Genomic DNA, 18,274 nt, shown 5'->3' on the forward strand with positions numbered 1-18,274 from the left:
ATTCTATAATTATTAGTTACTTACATATATTTAATTTTAATTATTTTAATTATTTTTTTTAATATATGAAATACAAAATATCTTTCCTAGTTTGTATAGTGTTTTAATGTGTTATAGGTAGTCACAATAGATTTAATGGGAAGTAGATAGAGAATAAACATATCTAAAATGTAAAATTTTATTAATCTTTATAAACTTTATTTAATAAAATAGTTTAGGATAAAACCATCATCTTTTTTAATAAGAATAATATTTTTCACAATAGATTTAATGGAAAGCGGGTAGAGAATAAACATATCTAAAATGTAAAATTTCATTAATCTTTATAAATTTTATTTAATAAAATAGTTTAGGATAGAATTATCATCTTTTTAATAAGAATACTATTTTCTTATGAGAAACTTTAAGACTTAAATTATTTGGTTATAAAAGTTAACATAATATGTACATCTGTCAAAGGTACAAAAATAATTTATTTTGATGTATATTTCTATTGTTAAGTCTTTTTAATAATTAAGTAGTCGGTTATTGAATACTCTCAAAAATAAGATACTTGTAATAAATACTTTGGTGTCAAGTTATGATTCAACTTAAAACAATAAATGCTAATGAGAAATTAGTGAACAAAGATTTACTTTGACATTTATTTTCTTATTTAGACATATCTTAATGGACCATTTTTTTAATACATGTTTAGTGTATTAGTGTTCTTAGTATTCCTGATTACTTTTCTTTTTACCTTTTGTTTGGCTATATGATTTGGAGGGGTCTTCAAACATTCGACCATTCTAATATTTGAGTCTTATTCATTAAGTATTTCATTATCTAAGACTTCGAATACTAGGTTGTAAGGAGTTCAACAATCTAATGGTTCAAACATCAAACATGAGATTTGACTACTTTATAGTCCCAACATTGTCTCAACCTTTGAGAGAGGAATTTTAGAAAAAGGCTATTTTCTTTATATGCATCAATTAATGGTTTGTATACCTTTTCATCAATATTTAATCAAACTTTAATTTTTGTGTTCAATCATAGCTAACGAACTTAAAGTTAATAATATGTTTAACTATTATTATAATTATCGATGATTTTTTTTAAAAAAAATATATATACTTTTGTATCTCACTTAAAATTTATTCTTATTTTTTTATGTGTTAAAATTATAATAATAATAATAACAAAATTTCAACATAATTAGTATTATCCAAATTTTGACTATTAGTACTGATAATTTATTATTTTTTTAAGTCATAAATCATCCTAAATAAAATAAAACAAAATTATTGCCTGAACACAATTAGTTTAACTAAAAATAATGTATTCTTAATCATTTCTAATTGATGCAATTACATACATCTTTAATAAACAAGTACATGCCTTTGAAAAGTTAGATTATTCCCTAGTATACCAGAAACAAGAGAAATTTTTTGGTGCATCAAAGTCCCAAACTCGTTTTCCGTCAAATCTTTGAACATAGATCTTAGTTTTGTCTTTTATTCTTCATTCTTTCTTTGGTCTGATCTTTCACACATGTTGGCATCATATACTAAAATTTGAAATCATCTTGTTATTATGACCCGAAATATTATGATCTATACTAATAAAGGATATCTGTTTTGATGTTATTTTTCTTTTAGAAAATTTAATTTCAATTTATACAAACTTTTTATAATTCTCTTTCACAATTAATGCATCCATAGTTATTTTTTAAATCGTATGCAGTTACTTTTTTTTTTCAAAAAAAAATATATTTTTAAATATTAATATATAGAAGCATAAAGTAACTCTTTTTTTCTAGTTCATGTAATGAAGGTCTTTACGCACTCTAATATATTTATATTAATTCATTCAAGAATAATTTATGTTATATAATCCTATGCTTGAATTTATTTATATTCATTCTCCATCTTATCGGAATATTTTGTACAATTTTAGTTGAAAGAATGACTTATTTAGCTCATGTATAGGTCCTTAATGCTTGCATTTTAGGTCAAATATTCATATATTTTTGTACGTAGAGTTTAATATTCATGTATTAATAATATAAAAAGAATTTATATTATTAACCAATTAGAAGTCATCCAATCATAATTTTTAAAATAGTTGTTATAAAAAAAATAACATATAATAACTTTATTATTATCCGGTGATAGCATAAAAAATATTTATTGTTGTTATATATTTAAACAATTTTAAAACTTATATGTGCAATATTTTTTTATATCATACTTTGTCAAACATTGGTATAAATATTTTGTATAATTGTGAAATTTTTCATTGTAGAAACAATTACGTAAAATATTATAAAAATAATAATATTTGATAAAGAAACTAAGAAAGTGTTGTTATCGTACATGTAAATTCTATATAAATCCTAAACCATAAAATAAAAATATATTTCTTGTGTATATTGACAAGTCTTATGAAAATATACGATAAAAAATTAAAAATATTTTTTTGTTGTGTATCTTTATATAATAAAAAAAAACTAATTTCTATTAATAAACAAAGTAAGAGGTACTTAGAAAGTGAATGAAAGTCTCAATTAAAGGGTGAGTGAGGGAGTGTTAAAGGAGGAAGAAGAAGGTGTGACGGGAAAAATAAAATATAAATTTCACAAAATTAAGAAAACGTATAAAAGTAAAATAAAATTAAAAAAAAAAAAAGGGAATGCATCTTAATTATAAGTTATTTTTTAATTATGTTTTTTTTAATAAAAAAAAATAGGTGATAGATAAATGTGTGTGTAAATGGGATGAAGATAGTAATATCAAACAAAAGAAACAAAAGTAGCATATGATTAGTTAATAATGAAAAAATAAAATATTTTTTATATAATGATTAGAATCAAAATTTATTCAATTTATTGTGATTGAAAACGTATTTAATAAAGTCTTAAAATTTATTATTAATTTTAGTCTACATTACGTTTTTACGTTTTATGTTCTTAAAAAATTTTAAATACTTATTTTATTTAATTAACATGTATTGTATTTTTATTTTTATTTAAAAATTAACATCTAAATATAATTTGTGATTTTTAATAAAGTTTAGTCAATAATAAAAAAATGTATTAGAGAGATTGTAGCTAGAATTGCTCTATTGTGAATGATGTGTTTGTCATTTTGAATCAAGATGAAGGAAAATCCTTCAGAATATGCATGATGTTCATTGAAAGATAATTTCAAATGAAATTTAGAATGGGATGAAAATTCTTCAAAAAAAAAAAAATAACAAAAATATCTACTTTAAGAGTGTATCTCATCATCTCCCCATAGATGCTAACAAATTGTAAATTTGACATATCATTATCTCCTATCCATAGTATAATGGGAACAAAAATGACAAAAAATAAAGCTAAAACAAAACATAAAGAAACATGTTCCAATTTTGCAAGAAATGAAGGTAGCACAAGAATAACTAAATCAAAGATCGATGGCCATGAAAGATTATTGATGTCATAAGGAGAAATATATAACTTTAAGGGGGTTTTATATTCTCATGGAAGATACAACTAAGATGTTAGAGACACAACTTCACTATCACAGTTACTTGTGTAAAATTGTTATAGAAAGATATAGGTCGAAGTAGTTATTGGTGTCAAAATAGTCTTTAGGTCAAATTAATTGTTAAGGTCAATATAGTCATAGGTAAAGCTAGTTTTTTGAGTCAAATTAATTGTTGGGGTCAATGTAATCATTGGGTTAAACTAGTTATTGAGATCAAAGTAACCCTTAGATGAAATTAGTTGCTAAAATCCATATATTGTCTTAATATTTATTATTTATATCGCATAACTTTGTTTTGCTAGATCCTTTTATTATTTTCTGCTTGTGCTTTTTTTTTTTTAACTTCATTCTTCATCCTACTACTATCTTATAAACAATGGCAATGAAAAATTTGTGAATTTGACATGCATATTTTGTTGTTGTTGGTTCAAACAATGTTATCAATGTCCTCAATCAATTTGATGTCTTTAAAAAAATAAGAATAAACTCTTGAGGTACAATTTGCATTGTATTATTTTATGTTTCTTAATTTACTTGCTTTAATTTTTTTGGGTTACAAGAGAGATAAAAAAAAGGAAAACAAAAGAGTAATGCAAAATTAAGAACTTCTCTGGTAAGTAACCCTTAAAGAGTCAACTAGCAATATACTACCCATAGCCTCAGGATACTTATGAGGAACCATGAGACTATATCAACTCCAAGAGCTCTTATTTTTGCAAGAGCATCCACCCTTCTCTCGTAATATGGCTCATGTTACAAACTCAATCCCAATTTCTCAAGTCATGTATCTCCATAATTTCATTGCCAAACCTGTGGAACAAGGAAATGTCACCCCTGAATAAGATCAATTAACATTTTGGAGTTGGAGTAGTAGAAAATTGTGTGTTACCCTTTCTCCCAACAAATGTGAAGGCCATGCAACATTGCTAGCAACTTTGGATGAAGAATGAGGGCTTGCCCAATCCTACCATAAAAGCCAAAAAGAAACATCCCCTAGTGATCCCTTCATAAACCATGGAAACTAACGCTACTAAGATTACCCATCCACTTTGAGTGCAACAGCACCTTCAGGTAGTTGAATCCATTGAATCCACCAAACACGACTGCAAGCAACAAATTTATGGAGCTATAGTATTGGGTAGCAAGGTGTAAAGTTTCTCCAACCTCCATACATGTCCATCCTACAAATCCTTCACATGCATCCTTACATCCTAAACGACAACCCAAGGAACCACCCAACTAGGGCTCCTTAAGAACCCAAGGTACGTGCCAAACATCCAAGAGCCCCTTCCTTCCCTAGCTTTAAGACAAAGCCTTCCTTCAAAACCACAAAGTGCCTTCAGAATGGCATTCCACATGGTAAAGCCTTGCTTGCCATTGACCGACAAGAGAGAGCCATTCGGAATATTCTTCACTCGAACCACTGACACCCACAATTTGTTCTAGGAATGCACAAGATCCTAAACTAGTTTTCTAAGATACATGTCCATCTGTTTTAAGATTTAAGAATTAATATGTTTTTAACACCTATAAAATCAACGAGTTTCAATTTTAGTTTCTGTAAAAAAAAATTTTGATTGTTTTTCACCCTTTAAATAAATTTTGATTTTGGTCCCAATATTTTTTTTAATGTTTTTATTTCTCTAAAACCTAAAGTGAGTATACTTGATCCTAAGGCTTATTTCATTGATGAATAACATATTTTAAGAATCCATAAAAAAAAAATTTAGAATTGCCACATGTTGTCATAATATCACATGCATTTGAAAGTTTCATCAAGGATGATCACTTAACTTTCTAATAAATACTCAAGTAACTAACAAAAATCACACAATAATGGAGAACTCAAAAATAATTCAAAATTTAAGAGGGATAGAAAAAAAAATATTATGGGACTAGAATCAAAACTTATTTATTTTACAAGAACTAAAATTATATTTAAATCTTAGAATTTATTAATAAATTTTTATTTGCAAAATTTTTCATGTATTTTAAATTTTAAAGTGCATTTTAATTTAAGTTAAATGTACTATGCATTTATTTTTTATTTAACAATTAACATTGAAATATATTAAATTGAAATTGAGATGAATAATAAAATGTGAAAAATTAAGTATATCATAGGATTTTTTTTTTAATCTATGAAATCAAATTCAATTTCATCCTATTTACAATATTCATGTATTTTGTTCAACCAATTATGTTGAATCTATTGGTTATAGTGGGATTCATTTGTGAAACTTTAGTAAATTTCTTGGTTTAAAAAAACTAATTAACCTTTTTAAATTAAAAAGGTAAAATTTAGTATAAACGAGACAGTTCCTATCTTTACATATTTTATTTAGAAAATAAAATAAAATAATTAAGATTAAATAAAGTAATAGTATGTTATTAATAATCGGAGGATTTGAATAGCTTATTCATATAGTTAATTTATGTGAGTAGTAAAAGTAGAAGTAACTCCCGATTGATAAAATGTGCATAAAAGAGAAGGTAAAGAATATAAAAAAAAATGGTGAAGAAATAAGAATAATTACTACTTTTATATTTTTCTGTTTAAGGATTAAAGATAAAATGGCCTAAAATAGATGAATACATAAAGCTTTCATAAACAATATTATTCTCTTTATTTATGTATAAATATAGCATAGAAACACATGTTAGTTTCTCACATAAAAAATTAGTCTTTTTTTTACAAAATTATTTTATATATAAAGAGAAGAGGAAGAAAACATAAAAATATAAAAATTCCCTTTGGTTTTTACTGCAATTTTTTTTTTACTAAAGACAACCTTGTTTCAACTAATAATATTTACTTAATTTTGTTTTAGTAAAATTGACTTATTTTCTTATTTACAAGTGCCAAAACAGGCATTAACTTGTAGTTTTTTTCGAAAAAGAGAAAATAGTATATACATTTGGATTGGATTGGATGAGATGAAGTAGCAAAACCAAGACAAAGGAGTTTTAATCACACGACAATTTGTTTTAAAGATCATTTTTAATTTCAGCAAGCCATTTATATTTTTTTTATTAATTTAAAATAAGTATATTTTATTACTTGAAAACAAATTTATTTTTGTAAAATTATTCTTGTCAGCGTACCTTACCACGTTTGAGTAACATGCAAATGCAAAGGCGCCAGACTATAAAAAGATTGGAACATTTGAAATTTGGAAATCTCAAATCTCGAACATATTCTTCAACCCACTAGAGTCCCACCACCCTACATAAACTATAATTCTTGCATCATTTAATAATAATAATTATAGTAATAATCACAGTAATTCATTAACCTACGCAATATTCTGTTGATAATCAAGAATTAGAGTGCACGCAAAATATTGGGTCAATGTTTAAGTAATTGCCTGTAAATTTAATCTTCAGCTATATTACTTTTATAAAATAATTTCAATTAAATTTAAAGTGGAGATTTTTTATTTTATTTTTATGTTTAAAAATTATAATTGAAAAATATATTTTATAGAAAAAGTTTAATTTTAGCTTTTTAATGACAATAATTTTATAAAAGTATTTTAATTAAAATTAAATTAAAGTGAAACAATTTTTTTATTTTGAAAATAAATTTGTAATGTTTTTTTCGTGTGTATGAAGCCTATCTCTCTTTAACAAAAAAAAAAAAAACATGAAATTTATCTCTCAATTGAGAATGCCTTTTTTTTTTCCTTCTATAATTAATCAAATTCTAATTAACATAATCTTGACCAACGAAACACAAGTTGGACTTCGTTGATGCAATAAACTTTATATAACTCTTTTAAGTTACATTTTTATGATTTCTAGTTGAACTTAATCAAACAAACAGGTTCTGAGATTCATTAGAGTCAGTCTTATGATGATGAAGTTGAGATAGTATGAACAAAATGTTTAGGTCAAACTTTAAGCGTGTTTTCGATTATTAATAAAGAAAGCGTAGGTTCGGATTGTTCTAAGACACTCTATAATATACTTATATTGACAGAGACATTAATTTCACACAGCATGTAATTTATCTTTTTGACAAACAGTTTTCTTTATAAGCCACCTAATCTATATTATATTCGTTTTAAATTATTGTTATATCGCTTTAACCCCACCTCAAAACAAAAAATAAAATAAAAAATAATGTTATATAAATGATAATGTTAAATGTACGTGCCCAGTTGTGTATGCAAAAACAAGTGAGGAAAGAGACTTTTGTTGTCGATTAAACTACGTTGTTCTACCTTTTTTTACACCAAAAAACCAAACAGCAATCGTTTCAGATCCCTCAAACCCCCTCATCACACCACTCTTTGCAGTTTGCGCAACCAAACCTTCTTCTTTCTTTCTTTCTTTCTGTCTCTGTTTATGAATTCAATCAAGTTGTGATTTGAGCGAACGTAGGAAGCTTTTTGAATCAGAGAGAGAGAGTGAAGAGAGAAAAGAGAGGAGACAGTACTTTCTGCATCCAAACCAATCACTACTGTGGTAAGTAAAGCACCCTCTCTCTCTCTCTCTCTTTTTCATCATTGTTGTTTTCTTACTTTATGATTATTATTATGCTTATGCCTTTTTTTCAGAACCCCATTATCCACAGTGTAAAGTGCCTAATTATGCATCTGATATAGATTATAAAAATCTCACCTTTCATGCCCACATACACAATCTGTCTCTGATAGATATGCTAGGGAGGGGAATGGAAAATTATGCTTTCTGATTTAATCAACAGAACAAGATGGGTTAGAGTTTGTTGGGTTTTGATGATAGGAGTTGAAATTTTTTCAGAGTTATTGATGGATCTCTATTTTTTCTTCTTCCGTTTCCTTCTCTAAATTTTTCCTCCTGGTGGAGTTCTTTGTTCTGTTGATTTTGACTTGGTTGGAGGGGCTTTTCGTTGATCTATTTTGGTTTTCTGATGGGTTTGTGTGAATGAGAACAACTTCTCCTCACCGTTTCAAATGTTGACTTGGGTTAAGAGAAATTTGGTCGGTGTTTGTTTTTCTCTCCTTGAAGAATGGGAATTCAGATTTGACTCTGAAAATCACTCTTTTTCAAGTGAATCTCTAGAAGCACTGAACCAGAACGTCTCTAGGATTGCTTAGTCAACAGCTCTTGGCTTTGTTAGTTTCTCTGGGAAATTCAACAGCCTTATCGGATCCTGTTGTAAAGGAGAGCTTTTAAACAATTTGATTAAGTTGTAGCAAAAAGTAATAAAGAATTTAAAAATTTTCCAGCAGATAGAGCAGGCACGGAAACTGAAAAGCAGATTTATTATAATTATAATTTATAAGATACTGTCCAAAAAGGCTGCTATTCGATGTTTGAAAACTGATGGTGCCATTATTGTTAACAGGAATAATAGGTAACTTCATAAAGGGGGGATTCTTCGGTGACGATCTATTTGATTTGGTCCAGCTAAGGAATCATTAGGAGTCAAGTTGATTACTACTAGGGAGGTTATATTTTGTGGAGTAGTAAAAGTTAATCACAACAAGCATGGGTTCTTTCAAGGGTCATGCTTTGCCAGGGACATTGTTTCTTCTAGTTGGATTGTGGCACATATGGGGCTCTGTGGTGAGATATGTTCGTAATCCTGTGGCATTTCAAGTCAGGGTTTGGAATCCTGTGCCAGGGTTTGATGGGAAGCTCAAGCACTTGGAGCTCTATGTCATTGCAATTGGATCTTTCATTGACATGTGCATCGAGCTCTTATATTCAACCCACCTCAAGTTTTTTGTTGGTGGAGTCCTTAACCCCTCCCACATGAATGACTTTGAGCACTCAGGAATGCTTCTTATGTTCTTCATCTTTGGTGTTGTTGCCCTACTTTCCCAAAAGACCAGGTTAGTTCCCCTCTCTCCAATACCTGTTTAAATAATTCTATAAACTATGCTATTTATTATTAAAGAATTAAGACTGATTAACTCAATTAATCAGCCCAGGTTAGAGTTTTGTCAATCCAAGTCTTGATTTTACTTTTCTTTCTGCCTTTTCTAATGTTAAAAATTGGTTAATAGTAATAGATTTGTTTTTTCAGAAGTAGTTGGATTTTTCCTTTTTCATTCATGGTATCTGGTTTTATTTGTAAATTAACTAAAGGAAAAAATAGTGCAAAATGAATCTTTGGGTTTTACTGATACTGTTGTGGTGACACTATGTACTAAGTTACCTTTCAAAGGAAACTGGGTTTTTTAAAATTGTTGAAAACAAATGAGAAATGGAATTCTGATTGAAACAGTTAACAAAAATTGGTGAGATAGTAATATAGTTACAGAACTTTGCTAAGATACAAGATAAGATTTTGTGTTTAAAATAGAGATAGTCAAATAAACACTTATTCCATTAGATAGACAATGGCACACTATTGATTTTGTTGGATATTTAACTCTCAAGTCGGATATTGTTGCTTCTACAGAGTATATCTGATAACCATATATATTCTTTCCCATAATTGTCTTTCTACTTCATGAGAGTGTCCCGATAAAGAAGCTACGTTTTTTATTTGTATTGTTCTTTAAATGGGCGTTCTCAAGAATTGGCCAAGTTTCCTTGTGTGTGTCCACTAAATATATTAGTTCTTATTTCTTAAGTAGCCTAGTGTCCCCACTATTGTGTAACGTAAGATTTGGTACTTTATGTACATGATGCATCCTTAGCTCTTTGTGCCACATTGCATTTTTCACTTATAGATTTCATAGGCTGTAGTATGTGACAATTTTTAGTTGTGTTTGATTTGCTGTGAGTTTGTTACTGATTCAATGATTGAATCATTGTCTGTTGGAGGATGTGGGGCTACAAAAAAAAATTGCTGTGAGTGGGCTAATAATTATGCTATTCACCTTAATTTATTTTAGGTTAAATTAAAAATTTGGTGTCTACATTTCATATTTTTCAGTTTAGTCCTTTTCAAAAATTTCTATATTTTAGTTTCTACGGGAACAAGTTTATACAAATTAGTCCCCCACTTTTCGTTGATACTATAATGGTGCTAAAGTATTATTTCTATCGGGACTAAATTGGAAAATTGTTAGTTAGATATAGGGACCAAAATATTTAGTTTTTCATGTAGGGAACAAGACAACGAGTAAATTTGTTTTCATATGGTCACTAAAAGACAAAAAATATTGTTAAGGGACTAAATTTAATACCTTCATAATGTCCACAAATAACAAAGATTATTTCATAAACGTTTTCCATGCAAGTAACAAAGTGTAAAGTTTTTTCATGTGGGGACTAAAAGAAATGGAAAAAGTTTTCAGCTGTAAGGACTAATTTTTCAATCTAACATACTTTGTTTTGTTTGGTCAAGCAATAATCAGATAAGATGTAAAGAAAAAACTGAAAAAGACTCGTCTAATTATCATAAAAAATTAGGTGAAGAAATCGTGACTCTTGTGAGTGATGTGACGCATACTTCATGCACACTCTGAAATTTGGTTCTAAAATGTTTGATGCCGCTCATTTTTTTCCAACTTCTACAGGTCTTTATTTTCCAAATCATAATTCATCAGTCTTGAATCTTTAACTATATTTTTTTCTAACATTTTGGCGATCTGTGCTTGATTATATACTTTATTTCATGATCTGCATGAAACCTATATCAAGCTTCTTATTATATATCTTTCTAACCATTTTCCCTTTGTGACTTTTTCTTACACAGATTTCTTCCCTTGCCAGAAGGTGCTCTTTGTTTGATTGCTGCCTCTGCATTCACTGCAGAGTATCTCCTATTCTACTTTCATTCAACAACACACAAGGGCCTTGAGGGCTATTACCACACTCTCCTCGTCTTCCAAGTTGGACTCTGCATTTTATCTTCAGTTGCTGGGGCCTTTTTGCCAACTAGCTTTCCAGTGGATTTATGCAATGGTATTGCTATAACACTTCAAGGCTTATGGTTCTATCAGACTGCGTTTGTTCTTTATGGCCCTATGATGCCAAGTGGTTGTAAGCTCAGGGACAATAATGTCATGTGTAATTCTATTGATAGTGAGGTTCGGGGTGAATTGCTTGCTAACTTTCAGCTCTTTGTTGCGGTTCTTGCGGTCCTTGTGGGAACTGTGGCATCATATGTCTTTGCAGCTTCAAGATATGGGAATTCTGAAGTTATGAGCTTGCATGCAGGATTAGATGAAGAATGAAGTAGTGTTGCTATTTTTTGTGGTGATAATGGAAATAGTTTCTTATAGAACGTGTCTGTATATTGAAGTCAAAAGGTTCACGCATGTATGATGAGAAGTAACACACCCCCCCCCCCCCAAAAAAAAAAAAAAAAAAAGTTATACATTTTTTGTGGTGCAACAACGTTTAGGAATCGAATGTCAAAGGAACAAGGAAAATATTTTCTCTGCAATGTGATTAGAAGATGATTTTGGTTTTTGGTACTGTTTCCTTGAGATGATGCGTTCGCTAAACTGTCGTGTTGCACGTTACCAGGACCATTATTATAGACAAAATAATAAAGAATGAAAAGCTGTGCCATGATACCTTCATTGATTGAAAATTTGAGGTCCCGCTGGCTAACTTCTTTTTATCATGCTAAGTAACATGTTTTGATTTGTTTAGGGTCACCGTGTTTTTGGTGTTAAGTATTTTTTATTATTATTAATAGGAAGATTACAAAAATACGACGAGAATCATACTTAAACTTGTTTGTTCTTAAGTTTTTGTAACGAACGTCATGAATGAATGACCCTCTGGCCCTCTCTTGAAAGTTGAAAGTTGAAATTATTCGATCTTGCGATTGGACTCTTCTAAAGAATAGTTGATTAGAAAAACTACCGTTGGAATTATGACTTTACTAAGCAAATTGTGAACGTTAATTACAATATCCCATCTACAGGTTTATCAAGCAAATGTTTGTCGGATATTGGTTCTTTCATGTTTAACTTCAAACATATGAAATCAAGATAACAAAAATAATTACAATAAAACTCACTATTATTTTATAAACTTACATTTATTTATTATTGTGCCTTTCTCATTATATTTTCATGGAACATTTTTAGCACAATGTTCATAGACACAACTGATTAAAAACAAAATATTATATTGACTTCAAGATGAGCTTCCTTGCATTCTTATTCTTATTATTAATACAACTTGAACTTATGTTTGATTAAGCTTATAAATATTGTACCCACAATTCTTACTCTCTGTTATGATGTATTTGACTATTTCCAATTTGATCAAAATTATATTCACTTCCAATCTAACTTTAAAATTACAATAGCCAAACCTTTTTCAATTTGCACTAGACAGTGTTTTCTCGTATTTTGATTTGTATGCAGTTTTCCAAAAAGTATATACATATGTGAGCAAACTAGAAAGCAAACTGCCCCTATTGAAAAAGCATGAACAAAAGCACAGAAATCAGCATAGTTCATATGTTAATTATTAATAATGAACAATATTCCAGCAACAACCTTACAACTTCGTGATAAAACAAGAGTACGGTCTTCATTTGGCATATATGAACCATTACAATTAACTTTTTAATTATGATGCCTCATTGCACATATGATCGCATATACCATGCATGGTATATGATGCCATGTATAAACTACGTAGTAGGATAACTTAGATCCCATTCCCAAGCACATCTAACACAACAAATACAACGAGACTTTCTGAAGTCAAGTACTAAAAAGCAGTTTCTATTTATAGTAAAACAATAATTATGCTTCCTAGGATAAGATTTTCACAGAGGGTGGGTCCCAGTTCATATGTCTAATACGGGATGATAATGGTTTCTATAATCTCTTGAAGGGGTGCCAGCTCCTTTTTGTCAATCAGCCCGAACTCCTGCAAAGCAATAACTTGTAAATTTCAAACAAAATCTACAATGTTAGACAAGAAAAAAAAACCTACATACATTAGGAACAATTTCTTGCCCTAAATGAAGATAATAATTAGCAGTTTACACTATTAATTACTATTATTTTTTGAAAGAGAGTTTTGGAAAGCAGCATGCCAAATAACTTATTTCAATACATAATAAATAAGAAAAATGAGACTTACACAGGTAAAGAGTATAAAATGCTTGAAGCAAGTGTTTAAGTGGGCCTCTTCTTTGAGGCTCACAATTTTCTGAAAGTGAGAATGGTATATGTGAGCATATACACGGAACAACCGCTTGAATATTGTCTTCACAACCTCCTTGAAGTTGGGAGGAAATGGTGAACCTACATGATTTCATAGCTTAAGGTACCAAAATGAAAAAGATGATAATCATAGAATCTAAGAATCTTTAAGAAAGAAAATATTAAAATCTTCACCAAGCTTCTGTGGGAATATGGATTCATCATCAAGCTGTGATTCAATCCAGTCCATTAGATATTCTACATATTTTGGAGCAGAAACCTCAATAGGTTTCTTAATTTGTACACCATCTGCCCATCTATATTCATACCTAAAGTTTTCAGACAAAAAACAAGACAACATAAGAGCAATATATGTATAAATATTTAGTACAAATGGATCTAGAACACATGCAAGTGGCATACTTTAATGTATTTCCAGAAAGGTGGCACAAAACTCACTCATTACTACACATTGTCTAGATTCTAGAAAATGCACAACTAGCTTGAATATACAAATTACAAACTATAATGATTTTGCAGAACCAAAGAAAAGAAATGAACACACATAATTGAAGAAATAACAATTTTAACATGTCTATGTAAAATAAATTTTTTTCTTTACCAAAAATAGTTAAGGCACAGATTTTAGACAGGCACAAATTTTAAACAAAAACATATAGCAAGAAATGAAGACATAATTAATTGTTTTAAATTTTTACGCATTGAGGTCCCCATTTATCAACAAAGTGACCAAAAGCATACAACATGGAATAAATAGCAACTATCAAAAAGCAACAAACTTAAATTCAAATTATTCTTATAAAAGGGGATACACAAAAGGATTTTACAATTTATGCAAGTGATATAAGCTTCAAAAACACAAACCATTGTTTTAAACTTATATAGTCATTTAATTTAATTACCTATTATCTCAAGATAATAGATACACAGGAGCTGAGTGATTTTCTCATTCAACCGCAAAGATAATTAAAAGAATATCACCTACTGAATTTCTAGAAGCACACAAATGCTTTTCCCCTCAAAAAGAAAGGTAAACAAGGAAACCAGTCAGTTAAATATGCCATACTTGGGTCCTGCAGACATTGTCCGACAATTCTCAGGAGTACAGAACTCTGTAAGGGTGCCATAAAGCAGATTCACCTGGTTGAAGAAATCAACAGCTGTATTGAAGGCAGAGAAAAAGAGTCAGATTACTGCATTTCAGAATTGTATGAATACATAGTTGAGGAAACTAGAGAATGGAAGGCAAAAGAAAACTGCAATGAGAATATACACTGCTCTTAACAGTGCATTAGAGAGAGAGATAGTTACTGTTGACAGCTAGCCACTCATTTAAATCCTCCCCAGGAGGTAGCTTCACTGCTTCCCTCAGATTTCCACTACCCAATGTGGCATCAATATGTTTTCTAAGTTGAGCTCCCTGCAATAATCATAATTATAATAATTAGCAGAAAAATTTTGTTCAACTTCTATTAGAGCAGGGTGAATCTTATAAGAGCCAGGACAGACCATCCAATTATTGTCTTTTCCCTCTCATATTTTATCACAAGAAGTGAGTAGAAAACTAAAATTATAACTAAAATCAAGGGTAGATAACAATCTTGCAGTCTGAAAGTTATAATTGCACAATACTATTGGTCAATACCGCAATTTTCTAAAAATTTAAGATACAGGGAATTGGAAGATGTGAAATAAAAAATCTAAAATATATCTACGAATATAGAGAAAATATATAACTCAATCACTCACAATTCCAAATTGACAAAATTTGGTCATTCATCCTTCCTCTCCCCCTACTACTCCCACAAAGATTGAAAAAAAATAAAAAACAAAGAAGCCAACTTGCCATATCAAGACAATTTTGTGCATCTTCCAAAAAATAACCCACAAATATACCAAAAATTTGGAAACTACTGTTGTAGCACATGCATGCTCAGTAGACATATGTCATCAATTTTGGAGTACGTGTGCATAACAAAGTAATATTATAAAATATAATTTTAAATACTTCAAAATGAATCCAGTAAATATCATGTAAATCCATTTCTTAAATCTTCACTGACAAAAAGTAGTCTCATTTGCGTCATGGATCAATCTATATAACTTCTAAATGTGTTCCTTTTTCTTATCCTTTTAACATTGCATTTTTAAGATCAATGAAATATGATTTAGTTGCAGAGATTTTCCTAGTTGCTTTTGGAAAGAGTTTTCTAACAAAATAACATTTTAGTGGTTAGAGAAATCTAATTTTTTGTTTCAAGATGTCTTTTGTTGAGTAGTATGTAAGATAAGCATTTCACCATCACTTCCTTCCCACCCCCCGCCCCCACCCACAGACACGCCCAATCCCATGCACGTGTGAAATAATGAATGAAAAACTAACTTGCTCATAATGTCAAGGCCCAAGGATTTTAATGAAGAAAAAAGATTATAATACTCAAGAACAATTTAAACAAAGAAAATATATTAAATTAAATATCCAAAGGATTCCAGAAAAATAAAAGTAACCAACCTTGCTTCCAGAAGGAGTACTTTTTTTCGGGCGGAAAGTTCTCTGGTTTCTGTTGCAGAATAATGTCAGGGAGAATACTAACAAAGGATTTAAGAGAATCAAACTAAACTGAATAACTAAAAATAATCACCAACATCTTTTGCACTTTTGACAAGCATACAATTAGTGATTTCCACACATTTGGAACTATTTAGTGAGGGGAGGAAGTCTAATAAACTTGAATGTCTTAATCATACAAACATCTGCTTGAACTAGTAATAATCAGCAGATGTTTAAATAAAAAAGTGTGGGCCAAATATGAGTAGTTATGACAGCAGTCTCTGTCACCACAATAAATCAGGTTAGTTTGATATTAATAAAAGGAAAAGTAATATCAACATAAAAGGGTCCAGATGGCTTTGAAATGCTAAAGATGGATTACTGATCAGATGATAGGACCTAGAGGCGGTGAAGGAATTCTATAGACAATAAATTGAAGTGGTAACAACAGACAACTGAAACCTTTTCATCTTCATATTAAAATTTGAAAGAATTAAAAGATTCAAGTGTTTGTTTCCATACAAATACAAACAGTTACAGAAGTGAGGAAATGATGAATAGTCAACAATGTGATAATTTATTAGTTATAGATTACTATTTAATACTTCAGAAATCAAATATGGTTCACATTAACTAGGGGAACAGATGCGATTGGCATATGCCACATATCACAGATAAAGAAAAATTTAAAGTCATCCGTATAACATTTGCAGAAATGAGATCATAGAATTGTTTGTCATTCGAATGAGTGATCTCCTGTCTCCTCTTGGTCAAAAGGGACGTGAAGAAATATCTCCTGTCACGTACTTTCAAGGACAAAGACATGTTTACTCGTGTCAGTATTTGCAATACGTTAAAAATCTCCTCAGTTTAAGAGTTACAATTAGTGTCTAGCAATGATAAGAGGACAGCAAATCAAAATTAATGAAAAAACACTTCAAACAATGTAAGATACTTAGATTCAGAAACTCGGATAGATTGGTTAAATATCATATTCTGCAGGACAGTGGGAAAAAAATTAAACCAGACAAACAAGGCTCTTTCACAAAATCTCAAACGCTAATTCTTTCTGAAACTTCAACAATGACCAGAAAGAAAGTTCACCATGCAAGCAATCCAAATTTATGTCAGTGTATAAACAAAGTAACCACAAAGCCCCCTTTATATCCCATGGAATATTTCTCAGTTAATTTAAGATCGACATATCCAAACATATCCCACTCGCCAGTCACCAAACTCATCCTAATTTCACATATGAGCAAGTAAAACCAGTTTAACCTATTCCGTTAGAAGAAAAAGAAATTATTTCCCTAAAATAACCTATTCCTAAACATGCATGATGCATGACAAATTTCCACTCCAATTGAACGTGCTCACCAAATTTAGAAGGGGGTTATCAAAGAGTATGATGGATTAATAATAGATCACTGAAAACATCGTAGTACTGCCAACCAAATTGCCCCAAATACGCACACTTGAATGTCAAAAGCATGATCCAGATTAAAATTGTTTAATTGAAAAATAAAAGCGCCCATTTAAATAATGAACAAAGCAGTGATCGGATCACAGAAGAAACTGTGAAAAGAATAATCCATTAAATGCAAAAAAAAATCGAATGACGGAAAGCAGGAAAATTGAAAGTTATGAAGTGTGAATCGTAGTGAAAATGGAAACTTTTGCACTCACCTTCCTATGCCGAAGAGGCTCATGGCTCGTGTGAGAGAGAGAGCGATAGAAACTTTTCGACTTGCTCTTTCTCTTCTGGCGTCTTTTCCACTCACAAGGTTTCGACTTTAGAATTCGAATATTTTTATTTTTAATTCTTTTTTTTATTCTTTCCAATTACTGAATCACCCTTCATTTTTACTTTTAAATTTTAATAGCTCCTCGGTCCTTTCGGTGCTTGCGGCATGACGCGTGCGTGATGTAATTTATTTAATAACTTTAACATAGGATCACTTCTTCTTTTTTTATGTAAGGTATCTTTTTATTTTTTCGTATAAAATTACATTACTTTTCGTTTTAATTTCAATAAATTCTATGATCCATGCAATATTAAATGATTTTGCTTAAAAAAATTATATAAAAAGATAGTCAGATTAAATAAAGTGAAATTAATTGAGATT

At 29.7% G+C, this 18,274-nt stretch overlaps 2 protein-coding genes across 3 annotated transcripts; one reads left to right on the top strand and one right to left on the bottom strand.

The window, feature by feature from the left end:
* Positions 1 to 7,663: 7,663 nt before the first annotated feature.
* LOC109799799 (plant viral-response family protein) lies at positions 7,664 to 11,878 on the top strand. The gene is made up of 3 exons (XM_020360432.3): positions 7,664 to 7,982; positions 8,848 to 9,337; positions 11,155 to 11,878. The coding sequence occupies exons 2-3, from the start codon at positions 8,991 to 8,993 to the stop codon at positions 11,633 to 11,635; spliced, it is 828 nt and encodes a 275-aa protein (XP_020216021.1). The 5' UTR covers positions 7,664 to 7,982; positions 8,848 to 8,990; the 3' UTR covers positions 11,636 to 11,878.
* A 988-nt stretch (positions 11,879 to 12,866) lies between these two features.
* On the bottom strand, positions 12,867 to 17,993 carry LOC109801286 (Mob1/phocein family protein). Of its 2 annotated transcripts, none has more exons than XM_083066184.1 (7): positions 17,835 to 17,993; positions 16,110 to 16,158; positions 14,909 to 15,017; positions 14,664 to 14,757; positions 13,772 to 13,905; positions 13,515 to 13,694; positions 12,867 to 13,298 (listed from the first exon to the last, which is right to left on the bottom strand). In XM_083066184.1, coding segments are annotated over exons 1-7 (591 nt in total). In that variant the 5' UTR covers positions 17,858 to 17,993; the 3' UTR covers positions 12,867 to 13,296. The 2 variants fall into 2 exon arrangements, with proteins under 2 accessions (XP_082922310.1, XP_020217908.1); XM_020362319.3 differs by having other exon boundaries at positions 13,515 to 13,678; positions 17,835 to 17,992.
* Between the last annotated feature and the right edge of the window lie 281 nt (positions 17,994 to 18,274).

Source organism: Cajanus cajan, chromosome 11, assembly GCF_000230855.2.
Source record: "Cajanus cajan strain Asha chromosome 11, NIPB_CcT2T_4, whole genome shotgun sequence".
Taxonomy (NCBI): domain Eukaryota; kingdom Viridiplantae; phylum Streptophyta; class Magnoliopsida; order Fabales; family Fabaceae; genus Cajanus; species Cajanus cajan.

Excerpts from the sequence above, each read along its gene's own strand:
- LOC109799799 (XM_020360432.3), top strand. The coding sequence starts at position 8,991 with ATGGGTTCTTTCAAGGGTCATGCTTTGCCAGGGACATTGTTTCTTCTA. Across the intron at positions 9,338-11,154 it reads CTACTTTCCCAAAAGACCAG|ATTTCTTCCCTTGCCAGAAG; the intron begins GTTAGTTCCCCT and ends TTTCTTACACAG.
- LOC109801286 (XM_020362319.3), bottom strand. The coding sequence starts at position 17,857 with ATGAGCCTCTTCGGCATAGGAAG. Across the intron at positions 13,679-13,771 it reads CATATTCCCACAGAAGCTTG|GTTCACCATTTCCTCCCAAC; the intron begins GTGAAGATTTTA and ends GAAATCATGTAG. Across the intron at positions 13,299-13,514 it reads ATTTTATACTCTTTACCTGT|GAGTTCGGGCTGATTGACAA; the intron begins GTAAGTCTCATT and ends ATTGCTTTGCAG.